General features: G+C 46.2%; 1 protein-coding gene across 1 annotated transcript in view; it reads left to right on the forward strand.

Moving 5' to 3' along the window:
- Positions 1-4,932: 4,932 nt before the first annotated feature.
- LOC138663046 (oocyte zinc finger protein XlCOF22-like) overlaps positions 4,933-17,872 on the forward strand; it is a 60,811-nt gene continuing 47,871 nt past the window's right edge. Inside the window, exon 1 of the mRNA XM_069749103.1 lies at positions 4,933-4,977. Within this exon, the coding sequence (XP_069605204.1) occupies positions 4,951-4,977 (27 nt within the window). The 5' untranslated portion in view covers positions 4,933-4,950. The remainder of the gene's footprint in view (positions 4,978-17,872) is intronic.

Here is a 17,872-nt window from a genome sequence, read left to right on the forward strand (position 1 = left end):
CGGCGCTGTGCTCTGCACTCCTCCTGTACTGACTGTGAGCGTCGGTCAGCCGGAAAGCAGAGCGGTGACGTCACCGCTCTGCTTTCCAGCCGCTGTGCTCACAGCCAGTACAGGAGGAGTGCAGAGAAGCAGAGCGCCGGGGACAGACAGCGTTAGGTAAGCATGTAGTGTTTGTTTTTTTTTACTTTTACGCTGGTAACCAGGGTAAACATCGGGTTATTAAGCGCTGCCCTGCGCTTAGTAACCCGATGTTTACCCTGGTTACCCGGGGACTTCGGGATCGTTGGTCGCTGGAGAGCTGTCTGTGTGACAGCTCTCTAAGTCTTGACGCAATGACGTCAACAAGATTACCAATAAATCAACATGGTTACCAATAAATCAACATGGTTGCCATTATTAGAAGTATGCGGCCAGTGTTTTATATCATTATTTGTAAACCAAAATTGGGAGTGCAACAATATAAGAGGTCAATTATGATATTGAAATAATAACTATTACCTCATCATCTATCACCCACTCCTGGTTTTGGATTACAAAATATATACATACATATATCTACTGCCCGTCTTTGGTCAACCTTTGTTTAGAGAGGAAAAAGATAGGAGACACGGTCAACACAACCAACACTCAAGTTTATTAATTTGAAATATTTTTATCAGTATATAATAATTTGTAAAGATAAAGATACAACAGGACATTTACACAACATTGTCCTGCCATGACACCCGTCCAATATCGGAAACAAAATAGGCCGCAAATTGGTCCCGCATGAGACCAACGGCTGCAGTTGACCGCATCGGGTGGTGCTGAAAATCAGGCAGTGGGTGTGCAACTGGTTCATCCAGTTCAATGTGGAGTCGCTCCTTAGCAATTATGTAATTGTGGAGAACCACACAGGCTTTGACCACCTCGTCCACTGTTTCCACTTTTAGATTTATGGCTGTTGCAAGAATGCGCCATTTAGCAACCAGAATGCCAAAGGTGCACTCTACTGTTCTTCGGGCCCTGGTCAGTCTGTAGTTGAAGATCCTTCTAGTGTGGTCCAAGTCCCGACTAGAATATGGCTTCAGTAGATTTTCACACATCTGGAAGGCCTCATCCCCAACCATAACAAATGGCAGCGGTGGGCCTTGAGTGTTGGGGAGAGGCTGTGGATGGAGAAAATTAAAATTGTTGCCATACACCCGACGGCCCATATCCGAGCTCTTGAAAGTCTGGGAATCATTGCCACGGCCAAAAGCTCCAATGTCCACGGCGATGAAGCGACACTCCGCATCCGCTATTGCCATGAGCACTACAGAAAAATATTTTTTGTAGTTGAAAAACTCCGATCCGGTTCTGGCAGGTTTGATAATGCGGATGTGCTTTCCATCCACCTCCCCTAAACAGTTTGGGGAAATCACACACATTCAAAAATTTATCGGAAATTTCACGCCACATGTCCATGGTGGGTACTGGTATAAACTCCTCACGGAGTACATTCCATAACGCACGACAGGTGTCCACAACTATTCCGGACAGGGTTGATACCCCCTGCAGACTGTGAGCCCTCGCGGGCAGGGTCCTCCCTCCTTATGTACTCGTGTGCCTTGTTATCTGCTCATGTTTAATGTATTTGTCTATATTTGCCCCGTATTCACATGTAAAGCGCCATGGAATAAATGGCGCTATAAAAATGTATAATAATAATAATAATAATATTCCAAGGCGGTGTTGGAAGTGGAGGGAAGATAAACTCTCCCCTGTGGCAAGAAATCTACAAGAAAAACACACTAAAAAACAACAACATTAAAATCTACGCTTTTTATGGTTGTTTAAAAAGAAAAAGAAAAATACACATAAAATACATGTCATAATAACCAAAATTTGGACTGTCATTGGTTTAGATTTTGAACGTACCTTAATGTCACTAGCAGACGTTCCTCGGGTGGAATCGCTCTACGGAGCCGTGTCCTGTCGCCGTATGGCTCCTTGGACACGCGACAGCAAATCCCGGAACAATTCTTGCGACATTCTCGTGTACTCCTGGAATTTGTCCGGGTTGGCATTCAGCTCGGCATAGAGCGTGTGATAGGCTCCACGGCTCTCACGCTCTTCAATGATGGGGTGCCTCAAAAAACGCCTACGTTGTCTCCTCCATCTTTGGCGGTTTCGGTCTTGCTCCCAAGCAAAAGCACAGGCCAGAAAAATCTTGAAGCTGAAATCCAGGTTGAAATAAAAGCTCTCCATGGAAAGATCCATCATGACAAAGGAAACAGTAGCAAGCTGTTAAAATTTCTGTACCCCTAGGGTCAATATATAGAGAGCCCATCATATACGCCCTCTCTATTCCCATTGGTGGTGTCAGGTTATCTTTTTTTGGCTCCTTGAATTTTTTGTGAAATGTGCACAAAAAACGCAAATGCATTCAAACGCGTGTAAACGCTGCGTTTTTTTGTCGCATGCATTTAACGCATGCGTCAAAAAACGCAGCGTTGACATGCTTTTACATGCGTTTTTGCATGCGTTTTTGCATGTGTTTTAAACGCGTTAAAAACGCTGCAGATAAAAACGCAAGTGTGAAACCAGCCTTACCCCATATCCCATCTGGAGAATGCGCCTATTCTGGCACTTGGCCACTCTCTTCCCATTCCCGTGTAGCGGTGGGATATGGGGTAATGAAGGGTTAATGCCACCTTGCTATTGTAAGGTGACATTAAGCCAAATTAATAATGGAGAGGCGTCAATTATGACACCTATCCATTATTAATCCAAAACTAGTAAAGGGTTAAAAAAAACACAAACACATTAAAAATTATTTTAATGAAATAAAAACAAAGGTTGTTGTAATAATGTATTCTACGCTCAATCCTTCTGAAGACCCTCGCTCTGTAACAAAAAATAATAAACCAACAATATACATACTGTAACGTCCCACGATGTAAATCCATCTGAAGGGATTAAAATATTTTGCAGCCAGGAGCTTTGTTAATGCAGCGGTGCTCCTGGCTGCAAAACCCCGGGGAATGAAGGTAAAGTATTTACCTTCATTCGCGGTGATGCGCCCTCTGCTGGTTGTCCTCATATGAACTCGAGCCTGGGAGCTTTCTAGGAAAGTTCCCACGCTCCAGGAACAACCAGCAGAGGGCGCCTCACCGCAAATGAAGGTAAATATAGGTCATTGACCTACTTTACCTTCATTCTCCGGGTTTTTGCAGCAAGGAGCAGCGCTGCATTAGCAGAGCTCCTGGCTGCAAAATATTTTAACCCCTTCAGATGGATTTACATCGTGGGACGTTACAGATCTTCGGAAGGTATGTATATTGTTGGTTTATTATTTTTTATTTGTTACAGAGCAAGGGTCTTCAGAAGGATTGAGCGTAGAATAAATTATTACAACAACCTTTGTTTTTATTTCATTAAAATAATTTTTAATAATGTGTTTGTGTTTTTTTTTAACCCTTTACTAGTTTTGGATTAATAATGGATAGGTGTCATAATTGACGCCTCTCCATTATTAATTTGACTTAATGTCACCTTACAATAGCAAGGTGGTATTAACCCTTCATTACCCCATATCCCACCGCTACACGGGAATGGGAAGAGAGTGGCCAAGTGCCAGAATAGGCGCATCTTCCAGATGTGCCTTTTCTGGGGTGGCTGGGGGCAGATGTTTTTAGCCGGGGGGGGGGCAATAACCATGGACCCTCTCCAGGCTATTAATATCTGCCCCCAGTCACTGGCTTTACTACTCTGGCGGAGAAAATTGCGCGGGAGCCCACGCCAATTTTTTCCGCCATTTAACCCTTTAATTTAATAGCTAGAACGGCCAAATTTTGCATATACACACTACTAACATTAGTAGTGTGGAATATGCAAAAAAAATGGTGATATGAGATGGTTTACTGTATGTAACCATGTCTCATATCATGTCGGGTTTAGGAATGAGATAGCAAAAGCCGGCAATTGAATTACCGGCTTTAAAGCTATCTAGCGCTGGATGAAGTAATAATATATATACATATATGTGTCTTACTGACATATATATGTATATATACCTATTCTATGTGTACACATTTATTCTACCTATTCTATTGTAAGCTGTCAGTGTGATTTTACTGTACACCGCACTGAATTGCCGGCTTTTCTCTCTAACACCGCTGCGTATTTCTCGCAAGTCACACTGCTGGTCCGTGTGTAATCCGTATTTTTCTGGCTTCCATAGACTTTCATTGGCGATTTTTTTGTGCAATACTGTGACAAACGCAGCATGCTGTGATTTTCTACGGCCGTAGAAAGCCGTATAATACTGATCAGTAAAATACGGCAGATAGGAGCAGGGGCATAGAGAATAATTGGGCCGTGTGTAATGCGTGTTTTACGGACGTATTTTATGCGCTCATACGTCCGTAAAACTCGCTAGTGTGACGCCGGCCTAAGTCTGTAAAACCATTTATCTCCAGGTAAAGTGGCTAAACAGGTCAGGTGTAAGGGGTAAAGGATCGGGAAGGTGAGCTGTGATTTTATTACTCTCTCTGAAGTCCAAGCATGGACGCCGCCCTCCATCCTATTAACAAAACCCCCACAGTGACTGGAGAGGAGCATGGCCGTATATGACCCTTAGCCGGACACTGGAAAGGGTAAATAAGCGAGATTTCGGCATTTTAGCTCCTGGTGTGGAGGCGATAGCAAAATCATATGCCGCCATATACAAGACGTCCGGTAACCGGTAATAATTCCCTCATGTGTGGGGTCTATTTGTCTCCAGAGAAATCACACGTTACATTCCACACAGAACATTGTGTAGAAAAGGCGGCGCGAGGTAATTGTGCCAGTAGTGAGGGCGAATAATGGCGGAAATGTCACTGACTGAGAAGTTTCCATGTAGCGTCTTCACTGCGGATCACGTGACCCCTGACTCCTCCCCCCTGTGACCTCATCACAGGTCCTGTGCGCACAGAGCAGCCATATATGTGGAGTGCGGCTCTGCAGGTGGAGGTATGTGGAGATTCCCCATTACTGAGCGGGGGGGGGGGGGGGACGGGGACATTAACCCCTTCTGCACTACGACTCTTGGGGATTTTGTTGCCACTTTATAAGAATCATAACGTTGTTGTTCTGTTTCCTGTAATAGATACATACGAGCCAACTATGGAGGACAGGAAGTGAGGGAGCGGATTGTTCTCCTAGTACAGGGGCCCTTTCTTGGCCCCACACAGTGTAATGCCCCCATTATGCCCTGTAAGCAGGGTTCTGCCCCACACCCAGCTGCCTCGGGCACTTTACCATGAGCTGGTACCTCAGATTCTTCAAACTATTAACAACTTGTATATGAATGTCAGAGGGATTATTCGTATTAGGCTCACAGATATCCACCCTTTATTTTAAAATTTTAAACCTTTATTAAACCTTAATAAAAAATCTTATATAAACTTGACATCACACCAATACCACAAGAAAGAAAAACAACCAGGGGGGTTACCTGCCCCTAAACTGGCCTAAACTCAACCTACCTACTTGCGGAGGTTGGCACCCTAAACCTGCGCAGTGGCGCCCCCGCTCCTCGACGGCTCGCCCTGCTGGGCCCTATAGTGGCAGGGAGTGAGGAAGATGGTGAACAGGCAGGTGAGAAAGAGAAGAGGTATGTGTGCAGTATTGTTCCTGTATAGGCAGCTAGGGTAATTGTTCTTGATCTGTTGGAGCTAATGTGGGCTAAAATTTGGACTGCCCTCAATAGATAATATCGATAGCTATCTGAATAAGATGTATCTATAGCAGAAAATCTCTTCAGCTCAATGACATAGTATAATTAGGGTTATCTTATAGATTATACCTAGAGAAGAGATACCTATCTGCACCCTCACAACTCTTGGTCTAAACCAGGGGTCCCCAACTCCAGGCCTCCAGGGCCGCCAACAGTGCAGGTTTTCAGGATTTCTTTAGTATTGCATCGGTGGTAATGTGATCATCTGCACAGGTGATGATTCCAACCCCTGTGCAATACTAAGGTACAGTGTTCATTTTAGGACATGGTCACAAATCAAAGTCAAACATCAGAAATACTCTGTCTGATACCTCATTCTGATACTTGACTCTGATACCTAACTCTGATACCTGAGTCTGATACCTAACTCTGATACCTGAGTCTGATACCTAACTCTGATACTTGACTTTGATACCTAACTCTGATACCTGAGTCTGATACCTAACTCTGATACCTAACTCTGATACCTGACTCTGATACCTAACTCTGATACTTGACTTTGATATCTAACTCTGATACCTGACTCTGATACCTAACTCTGATACTTGACTCTGATACCTAACTCTGATACTTGACTCTGAAACCTAACTCTGATACTTGACTCTGATACCTAACTCTTACTAAGGAGATCCTGAAAACCTGCACTGTTGGCGGCCCTCGAGGCCTGGAGTTGGGGACCACTGGTCTAAACAGTGTATATAGGATTCATTTTGAGGAAAGATATACTGCACGCTCTCCTACTATCTGCACCCTCACAAATCTTGGTCTAAACAGTGTATATAGGATCCATTTTGAGGAAGGATATACTGCACGCTCTCCTACATCCTCTATGTGCAAAAAATGCAAAAGTTATAATCCCTATCAGTCTAGATAAATGAACATGAGCAAGATATATCTCAGTTTCTATCGATATTGCACATATATTGGCCAGAAGAAAATAAAAAAACAAAACCAAAACACCAACACCCTAAAAACAGTGCAACATGTCATGGGTCAAATGGCAATTTAGGATTCATGTAGCCATTATGCCCTGAATCACATTTGGTTCAATTATTTGAGTCAGATATCGACTCCCAAGGCATGTCGCCCATAGATTCATGTACCAAGTAAAGATAAAACACTTAACGCGTTTCCCCTCTGCTGAGGTTCATCAGGAGGAGGATGTAAACAAGGTACTTATCTTATTGCTACAGGTATGAGCTTGAAGTGAATGGATTAGATGAAGTGGTAGGGACAATCCCCCATTTCGATATGATGCCAAGGAGCCGGATTCTTCCCCGCACCCCTTTCCTGTGCTTGGCTCCAATTATGTTCTGCCTTTGGGATTCTGGCCTTTATAATATCAGTAACCTGCATCATCAAGGTCTCCTGACCAGGTGTACCATCTAGCAGTGGCGTAACTACAAAGTTTTGGGCCCCGGTGCGAACTTTCAAATGGGGCCCCCCACCATGCCAAAATATTTTCCACCCAAATTCATATTTTCCCTATTAATTTTGCACACTATAGCTTTATTGCAAAGTTGTATAGTGTGACCTCAGTTGCATAACTATCCAGTGCCCCATCCTGGCATATATTTGTCCCCCGTACTGCCATTGTTATGTAATGTATAAAAGAAAATAAACCATTGTACTCATCAGGGGCTAACATAGAAGTCATGGGGATCCATATAAGAAGTATAATGCACCCCCATAGTCCTCCTTATAGTATAATACACTCCCCATAGTCCCCCATATAGTATTGTACACTCCTCAGTCCTCCATATAGTATAATGCACTCCTCCATATATTAAAATACACTCCTCATAGTGCTCCATATAGCATAATACACTCTTCGTAGTGCTCCATATAGTATAATACATTGCTCAGTTCTCCATATAGCGTAATACGCCCCTCATAGTCCTCCATATAGTATAATACACTCCTCAGTCCTCCATATAGTATAATACACCCCTCATAGTCCTCCATATAGTATAATACACTCCTCAGTCCTCCATTTAGTATTATACACTCCACATAGTCCTCCATATATTAAAATACACTGCTTAGTCCTCCATATAGTATAATATACTCCTCATAGTGCTCCATATAGTATAATGCACCATCGTCATCCATGTCGTACAATTCACTCATAGTATGATGCACCCTAGTTCTTCATATAGTATAATATATTCCCCATAGTCCTCGATTCAGTATAATGCAGCCCACATAATGTATAATACAGCCACCTCACAGAGTATACTGCAGCCCTGCCATACAATACAATGTAACCCCCATAGAATATAATGCAGCCCCCGTCATAGTGTAATGCAGCCCCTCCATACAGGGGCAGTGAGAAAGACACAAGCAAATGGTGCCTAGGGGGCAGGGGAGAAGGACACAAGGGGGCTAGAGGAGACAGGCACAAGGGTAACATAGGGGGGCTAGAGAGCAAGGAAGACAGGCACATGGGGACACATGGGGGCTAGGAGGCAGGTGAGAAGGTTACAAGGGGACTAGTGGGCAAGGGAGACTGACACAAGGGGACAAGGGAGACTGGCACAAGGGGACACACAGTGACTAGTTGGCCAGGGACACTGACAAGGGGACACACGGGGACTAGTGGACAAGGCAGACTGACACAAGGGGCACACGGGGACTAGTTGGCCAGGGAGACTGACAAGGGGACACACAGGGACTAATGGGCAAGGGAGACTGACACACGGGGACAAGGGACACAAGCATAAGGGGACAAGGGAGGCAGGCACAAGGGGACACTGACACAAGGCTACACACGGGGACAAGGAATACAAGCACAAGGGGACTCATAGAGACTAGGAGGAAGGGGAGAAGGGCACAATGGGACACACGGTGACTAGGGGGCAAGGGGGACAGGCACAAGGGGACTCCGAGGGCAGAATGGATAGGGACGCAAGGGCTGCAAGGGGACAGGGGAAGATGGGGGGGGGGGGGGGAGACTTGGGAGGAGGGAAGAAGGGGCACAGGGATTACAAGGACAGGGTAGATGGAGAACACATGGTGAGAAAGGGGACAGGGGAGACTTGAGAGCAGGGCAGACGAGTCACACGGCGACAAGGGGCAGGGAATGCATGGGGGGTGCAGGAGAACTCAGGGCATGGGAGATGGGCACCATTGGGGGACCAGGGGAGGAGGAACAAGGTGTGTACGGGGGGCCCGGAGAAGCACAATGACCTGAACCTGGGGACCTACTAGCACATGGGGCATGGGAGAGCAGGGAGGAAGCGGGGCTGGTGTCACAGGGGGCCAGGGACGCTGGGGGCCGAGACGGCGACACATGGGCAGCAGACACACCTCACTTCCGCCGGTCCCGTACACCTCCATGTTCATCCCCGGATCCTCCACATGGCTGAGCCACTGCGGCATCCCCCTCCTGGGCGGCTCGGTCCACGTGCCCCCCACTAACTCTGGAGCCGCCTGTTCCCGGTCCCAGCAGCCGCCACAGGCTTTGCCAATATGACAGCCACCATCACCTGTGCAGATGCTGCACTGCCTGGGCCCCGCACACACAGCGGGTGCGCGATGAAGTGATGTCATCACGCACCCGTAGTGTCAGAGGCAGAGGAGAATAATGGGAGAGGGAGCATCAGCTGACGCTCTCTCCTCCATCATTGCTTTGAACTGTACCGGCATCATAGACGCCGGTATAGTTTACTGCGGCGGCTGCGACGGGGGAGTCGTGTGCCTCTGACCTGTCAGGCCATTGACTTGCCAGACCCGGTTGCAGCGGCAACCGCTGCGACCGTGGTAGTTACGCCCCTGCCACACACACACTACAGATATCACACATACACACACACTACAGATCACACACACACACTACAGATGTCACACACACACACACACACTACAGATATCACACACACACACTACAGATATCACACACACACACTACAGATATCACACACACACACACTACAGATATCACACACATACTATAGATATCACACACACACACACGATACCAGCTCATACACACATCTCACACTCTCCTCTCTGGTACAGGGGAGGCTGATATAAACGTGCAGCTCCTCAGCTTCTCCTGCTTACAGCCGCTCTGTCCCGCACCTCCCCACTGCTTTCGCTTTCTGTCCCGGGGCTGCAGAGCAGGAGACGCTGTCTCACCGTGCTGACTGGAGCTGCTTCCTATCTCTCATATACCCCGGCTGCCCCCTCCCCCTAGATAGGCCTCAGACTGTTGCCGTGCAGGAGGGATCTCCTGCACTGCAACATGGTGTTGGGTGCCTCTGACCTGCCGGGCCCCTGACCTGCCGGGCCTGGTCGCAGTGGTGACCGCTGTGACCATGGTAGTTACACCACTGCCATCTAGACTCTTCCTTCATGAAACCCTCCCTCTTCCCATTGATGTCACATGGTCCCGTCTGGACGGCAGACAGAAGTCTTTTTGTGCAAATGCAGCACAGCCCTGAGGAGTCTTTTTTATGACTTTCCTTTTTACACCCTTTATGCAATATATATGATGCCGCTCACATAGTATAATGTTTCCACAGTATTGGCATCTCTCGTAAAAAAGGTATTTTCACACTACCGCCATACCCCCACACACAGTATAATGTTCTCACTACCGCCATACCCCCACACACAGTATAATGTTCTCATAGTACCGCCATACCCCCACACACAGTATAATGTTCTCACGGTACCTCCATCCCACCACACACAGTATAATCTTCTCATAGTACTGCCATACCCCTACACACAGTATAATCTTCTCATAGTACCGCTATACCTCCCACACAGTATAATGTTCCTACAGTACCGCCATACCCCCCACACAGTATAATGTTTCTACAGTACCGCCATACCCCCACACACAGTATAATGTTCCTACAGTACCGCCATACCCCCACACACAGTATAATGTTCCTACAGTACCGCCATACCCCCCACACAGTATAATGTTCCTACAGTACCGTCATACCCCCACACACAGTATAATGTTCCTACAGTACCGCCATACCCCCCACACAGTATAATGTTCCTACAGTACTGCCATACCCCCACACACAGTATAATGTTCCTACAGTACCGCCATACCCCCACACACAGTATAATGTTCCTACAGTACCGCCATACCCCCACACACAGTATAATGTTCTCACAGTACCTCCATCCCACCACACGCAGAATAATGTTCCTACAGTACCTCCATCCCACCACACACACTATAATCTTCTCATAGTACCACCATACCCCCACACACAGTATAATGTTCCTACAGTACCGCCATACCCCCACACACAGTATAATGTTCCTACAGTACCGCCATACCCCCACACACAGTATAATGTTCCTACAGTACCGCCATACCCCCACACACAGTATAATGTTCTCACAGTACCTCCATCCCACCACATGCAGAATAATGTTCCCACAGTACCATCATCCCACCACACACAGTATTTTGTTCCCACAATAGTGGCATCCCGCAGACACAGGATAATGTTTCCACAGGACTGGCATCCCCCTCATACACAGTATAATGTCTCCACAGTACTGCAATCCCCCCACTTTTTAATGTTCCCACAGTACTGCCCCCTACATGCACAATATGGTACCATCCACCCAGGGGAGCACCTATCATGATGCAACTTGAGTCTGCTGCCTCAGGCTGTGCCACCTGCTGATAAGAAGGGGGTCGGCATCTGCGGGGGTCCATAACACTGTGCTGCCTACCTCAATAAATGAGAGTGTCAATAGCAAAGAGAATCAAGCCGGCTCGGACGTTGCCTGGATTAACAAGGTCCGCGTCCGATGTTGAGGAACCAGGACAATCTGATGATAAAAGGGCTACTGGACCAAACCATACATGGACAAGGCAAGATAACCTGGATCTGATTAAATGCTACAGTAACAGCAGATGAAATGGGAGAGGATATATGAAGCATATGCGGAAACTCTGGATGGATACAAGACCTGCATGTCCACTAACTGAAAAACGACTAGTCACCCAACATTTCAATATCATAAAGAGAAAGCTATTATCACAACTTGAGATGGATCAACTGCACTGCAGATCCACCCCACATGAAGACCTGGAAGAACAACATGTGCAACCCCCTGAAGATCCTGATCCAACCCTGCAACTAGAGTGCACTGCAGCTGGTCTGAAACAGAAGATCTTAGATAAACTAAATACCATCAATATCATCGATTGACTGCCAAGGCTCAGCAAAGAAACACCACCATACAGTATGCTTGATGATGCCAATAGAACAGCTCTTGCATCAATACCTACCACCACCAACACTCAAACTAATAATCTGATTTATGTTACTGCTTCAGCAATCATGGAAATGCTTGGCTATACAACCAGCAAGAACAACAGAAGTATGTGCTCCCCTTGGAAAAGAAGACTGTTGACAAAGATCAAGGTGCCACAAAGGGAAGTCAGCCAACTATCAGAAATACAGTAGTGTGTAAAGATCAAGAATAAGACCAAGCTGGACAAGTACAAAGCCTGACCCCAACTCAAGAGACTGCTAAACAAAGGCTCGCAAAACTTGCTGCAAGACTAGGGAGATACATTGGAGAAGCTGAGGCCAAGAAGATAAATGCCCTGTTCTCCAAAGAACCATCCAAAGTGTAAAAAAACACAACACTAGTGCAATGTGGCTGCAATATCTGAGAATGAAAAACAGCAACCACCTAGAGCAGGAAGCAGTCACCATTACAGTAGCAGACATCCAACAACGGACATGAAGAGCTGGAAAGCACAGACATGATCCTCATCTACTAGTTAAATAAATTCACAGCGGTACATGAATGCAATGCAATGCAGATTAACCAACTGTTGGAAGCAGGCCACCACCCAGCTTGGCTAACACAAGGAAGAACAGTGCTGAACATGAAGGATTCTCACAAAGGAACAGTTCCATCCAACTACTGCCCAATAACCTGCCTTACAACAACATGGAAACTTCTGTCAGGCATCATAGCCACCAAGCTACAGAACCATATGAACCAGTACATGAATCCAGCTCAGAAAGGCATTGGGACTGACACCAGAGGCTCTAAGCACCAGCTCCTAGTAGATAGAGCAGTCGCTCAAGACTCAAGATCCAGACAGACCAATCTCAGCACAGCCTGGATTGACTACAGGATAGCCTATGACTCAATTATTATGATTATTATTTATTGTTATAGCGCCATTTATTCCATGTCGCTTTACATGTGAGGAGGGGTATACATAATAAAAACAAGTACAATGATCTTAAATAATACAAGTCATAACTGGTACAGGAGGAGTGAGGACCCTGCCCGCGAAGGCTCACAATCTACAAGGGATGGGTGAGAATACAGTAGATGAGGATAGAGCTGGTCATGCAGCGGTTTGGTCGATCGGTGGTTACTGCAGGTTGTAGGCTTGTCGGAAGAGGTAGGTCTTCAGGTTCTTTTTGAAGGTTTCGATGGTAGGCGAGAGTCTGATGTGTTGTGGTAGAGGGTTCCAGAGTAGGGGTGATAAGCAAGAGAAATCTTGTATACGATTGTGGGAAGAGGAGATAAGAGGGGAGTAGAGAAGGAGATATTGTGAGGATCGGAGGTTGCGTGTAGGTAAGTACCGGGAGACGAGGTCACATGTATGGAGGAGACAGGTTGTGGATGGCTTTGTACGTCATGTTTAGGGTTTTGTACTGGAGTCTCTGGGCAATGGGGAGCCAGTGAAGGGATTGACAGAGGGGAGAGGCCGGGGAATAGCGGGGGGACAGGTGGATTAGTCGGGCAGCAGAGTTTAGAATAGATTGGAAGGGTGCGAGAGTGTTAGAGGGGAGGCCACAGAGCAGGAGGTTGCAGTAGTCAAGGCGAGAGATGATGAGGGCATGGACTAGAGTTTTTGCACATTCTTAGTTGAGGAATGAACGGATTTGTGAAATATTTTTGAGTTGAAGTCAGCAGGAAGTGGAAAGGGCTTGGATATGTGGTTTGAAGGAGAGATCAGCGTCAAGGATTACCCTGAGGCAGCAAGCTTGTGGGACTGGGGAGAGTGGGCAGCCATTTACTGTAATGGATAGGTTCGTTGGGGGGGTTGCGTGAGATGGGGGAAAGATGATGAATTCTGTTTTGTCCATGTTAAGTTTGAGAAATTTAGCGGAGAAGAAGGCTGAAATAGTGGACAGACATTCAGGGATTCTGGTTAGTAGGGAGGTGATATCTGGTCCAGAGATGTAGATCTGTGTGTCATCAGCATAGAGATGATACTGAAAGTCATGAGATTCTATGAGCTGTCCCAGGCAAAAGGTGTAAATGGAGAAGGGCAGGGGCCCAAGGACTGAGCCTCGTGGGACTCCGACAGATAGGGGGCGAGGTGAGGAGGTGGTGTGTGAGTGGGAGACCCTGAATGTCCGGTCTGTTAGGTATGATGAGATCCAGGATAGGGCCAAGTCTGTGATGCCAAGGGATGAGAGGGTCTGTAATAATAGGGAATGGTCCACTGTGTCAAAGGCAGCCGACAGGTCGAGGAGGAGGAGGACAGAGTAGTGTCGCTTGCTCTTGGCGGATAATAGGTCATTGATGACCTTAGGGCAGTTTCAGTGGAATGTTGTAACCGGAAGCCAGATTGTAAGCGGTCAAAGAGGGAGCAAGAAGAGAGATGGGAGGACAGTTCAAGGTAAACGTGTTGTTCCAGTAGTTTGGAGGCATAAGGGAGAAGTGATATAGGGCAATAGCTAGATACAGAGGATGGGTCAAGAGAGGGCTTTTTGAGGATAGGTGTGATGGAGGCATGTTTAAAGCTTGAGGGGAAAACACCAGTTGTTAGTGATAGGTTGAAGAGATGGGTTATGGCTGGGATGAAGACTGTGGTAAGGTTTGGGATGAGGTGGGATGGGAGCGGGTCAAGTGCACAGGTGGTGAGATGTGATCTTGAGAGTAGAGTGGAGAGTTGATCTTCTGTAATGGTGGAGAAGTTTGTTTTGGAGGTGGAGGGCTGGGAAGTCGGGAGGAAGGGCTCTGGGGGTTGTTGACCAAAACTGTCTCTGATGCTATCAATCTTCTGCTTGAAAAATGAGGGAAAGTCTTCAGCAAAGATAAGTGGGGAGGGAGGAGGTGCTGGGGGACGGAGGAGAGAATTGAAGTTGTTGAATAACTGTTTAGGGTTGTGAGACAGAGAGGATATGAGAGATGAGAAGTAGGTTTGTTTAGCTGTGGTGAGTGTGGTCTTGAAAGTAGTGAGGGACTGTTTGAATGCAATGAAGTGCTCGTTGGAGTGGGATCTTTTCCATCTGCACTCAGCAGCCCTGGAAGCTCGCCTCAGTTCTTTGGTCAGGCTGGTGTGCCTGGGCTGTCTGTTGATTTTGCGAGCTTTGGTATGTGTAAGTGGGACAGCAGATTCCAAAGCTACAGCTATTGTGGTGTTATATAGAGCGTCATCCGCATTGTGTATGGAACTTATGTCTGTGAGAGGGAGGAGGGATTCAGAGAATGAATGTAGGTCAAGATGTTTAAGATTTCTGCGAGGGTGTGAAAGTTTGTGGGGTGGGGATTGAAGACATGGAGTGGAGAGAGATGAGGATGTGAGAAGGTTGTGGTCAGAGAGTGGAAGAGGTGAGTTAGAGAGGTTAGATAGGGAGCAGAGGCGGGTGAAGATGAGGTCCAGTGTGTGACCATCTTTGTGAGGGGCTGCAGAAGACCATTGAGTGAGGCCGAAGGAGGAAGTGAGATAGAGAAGTTTAGTGGCAGCTGAGAGGGAAGTGTCAATGGGGATCTGGAAGTCGCCCATGATAATAGAGGGGATGTCCGCAGAAAGGAAATGAAGTAGCCAGGTGGTGAAGTGGTCAATGCCACACACATGGATTTGTGAATGCTTGACTCTGTACAATGTCAACAGGAAATTTAGAACCTTCCTCAGAAACTCAATGGGGCTATGGAGAACAACATTGGAAGTCAACTCAAGACAACTAGCACAAGTGACTATCAAATATAGCATATACCAAGGTGATGCACTGTCCCCATTGCTGTTCTGCATAGGCTTGAACCCCCTCAGTCAGATAATTACAGAGTCTGGCTCTGGATACAAGTTCAAGAGTGGAAGCACCACCAGCCACCTCCTCTACATGGATCAAGCTGTATGCAAAAAACGAACGAGACATCAATTCACTGATCCATCTGACAAGGATCTACAGTGAAGACATCGGGACGTTCTTCAGACTGCCGAAGTGCGGCTGGTTGTTAATAAAGAGAGGCAACGTAGTCAAGACTAATTGAGTAGAATTACCAGCAGGGCAGATAGCAGATGTACAGACATACTACAAGTACCTTGGCATCCCACAGGGATACGGTAACCATGATGAGCAGGCAAGGAAAGCAGCAACATCCAAATACACACACACACACACACACATTCAGCTTTATATACAACCCCTGGCAAAAATTATGGAATCACCGGCCTTGGAGGATGTTCATTCAGGTGTTTGATTTTGTAGAAAAAAAGCAGATCACAACATGGCACAAAACTAAAGTCATTTCAAATGGCAACTTTCTGGTTTTAAGGAACACTAAAAGAAATCAAGAACAAAAAATGTTGTAGTCGGTAATGTTTATTTTTTTAACCAAGCATAGGGGAAAAATTATGGAGTCACTCAATTCTGAGGAAAAAATTATGGAATCATGAAAAACAAATAAAAAAAACCTTCCAACACATCACTAGTATTTTCTTACACTACCTCTGGCTTTTATTACAGCTTGCAGTCTCTGAGGCATGGACTTAATGAGTGTCACACAGGACTCTTCATCAATCTGGCTCCAACTTTCTCTGATTGCTGTTGCCAGATCAGCTTTGCAGGTTGGATTCTTGTCATGGACCATTTTCTTCAACTTCTTCCAAAGATTTTCAATTGGATTGAGATCCGGACTATTTGCAGGCCATGACATTGACCTTATGTGTCTTTTTTTCAAGGAATGTTTTCACAGTTTTTGCTCTATGGCAGGATGCATTATCATCTTGAAAAATGATTTCATCATCCCCAAACATCCTTTCAATTGATGGGATAAGAAAAGTGTCCAAAATATCAACATAAACTTGTGCATTTACTGAAGACTAGATGGTGGCCCGATTCTAATGCATCGGGTATTCTAGAATATGTATGTAGTTTATTTATTAAGTTTTCAGAATAATGCAATTTATACACAGCATTCGGCCGGCCGGGCGCGACCAATTAGCGAAGCGTGGTTCAAATTCCGCTCCAATTCGCGGCCGGACTGCGCCTGTGGCTGATTAGTCACGCTCGGCCGGCTGCAAATCAGTGAAGCCAGGGCCAGCTCCAGGTTTTTGAGGGCCCAGGGCGAAAGAGTCTCAGTGAGCCCCCCCTCTTTAACACATACCATGATTCATGATGCACAGATACAGCAGAGAAATATACCCAAACCAAGCAGCATATAACATAGCCCATGTAGCAAACAACAGAGCCCACGTAGCATATAGAACAGCCATGTAGCATATAGCACAGGCCACGTAGCATATAGCACAGGCCACGTAGTATATATCACAGCCCACGTAGTAAATGGCACAGCCCACGTAGCATATAGCACAGACACGTAGTATATAGCACAGGCCACGTAGCATATAGCACAGCCACTTAGTATATAGCACAGCCCATGTAGTATATAGCACAGCCCATGTAGTATATAGCACAGCCCACGTAGTGTATAGCACAGCCCACGCAGTGTATAACACAGCCCATGTAGTATATAGCACTGCCCACGCAGTGTATAACACAGCCCACGTAGTGTATAGCACAGCCCATGTAGTATATAACACAGCCCACGCAGTGTATAACAGCCCACGTAGTATATAGGACAGCCCAGGCAGTTTATAACACAGCCCACGCAGTATATAGCACAGCCCACGTAGTATAACTGTGATGTCGGACGCTGTTCAAACTAGGGCATCCGACAGACAGAGGTAATTCCACATTTGTCCACTATATGCTCAGTGGCGCCGGCTAGATTTTATCCTTTGTTATATTTCTCCTTCCTATATTTGTGTTATTTTTGCCCTGTGCACATTATAGTGTTTTCTTGTGTGTCTGAGGCGTGGTGCGTTTGTCAACCCAAATGGCATCACCAAATTTTCAAAATGACCCTCAGGAGTATTAA

Source organism: Ranitomeya imitator, chromosome 2, assembly GCF_032444005.1.
Source record: "Ranitomeya imitator isolate aRanImi1 chromosome 2, aRanImi1.pri, whole genome shotgun sequence".
Taxonomy (NCBI): domain Eukaryota; kingdom Metazoa; phylum Chordata; class Amphibia; order Anura; family Dendrobatidae; genus Ranitomeya; species Ranitomeya imitator.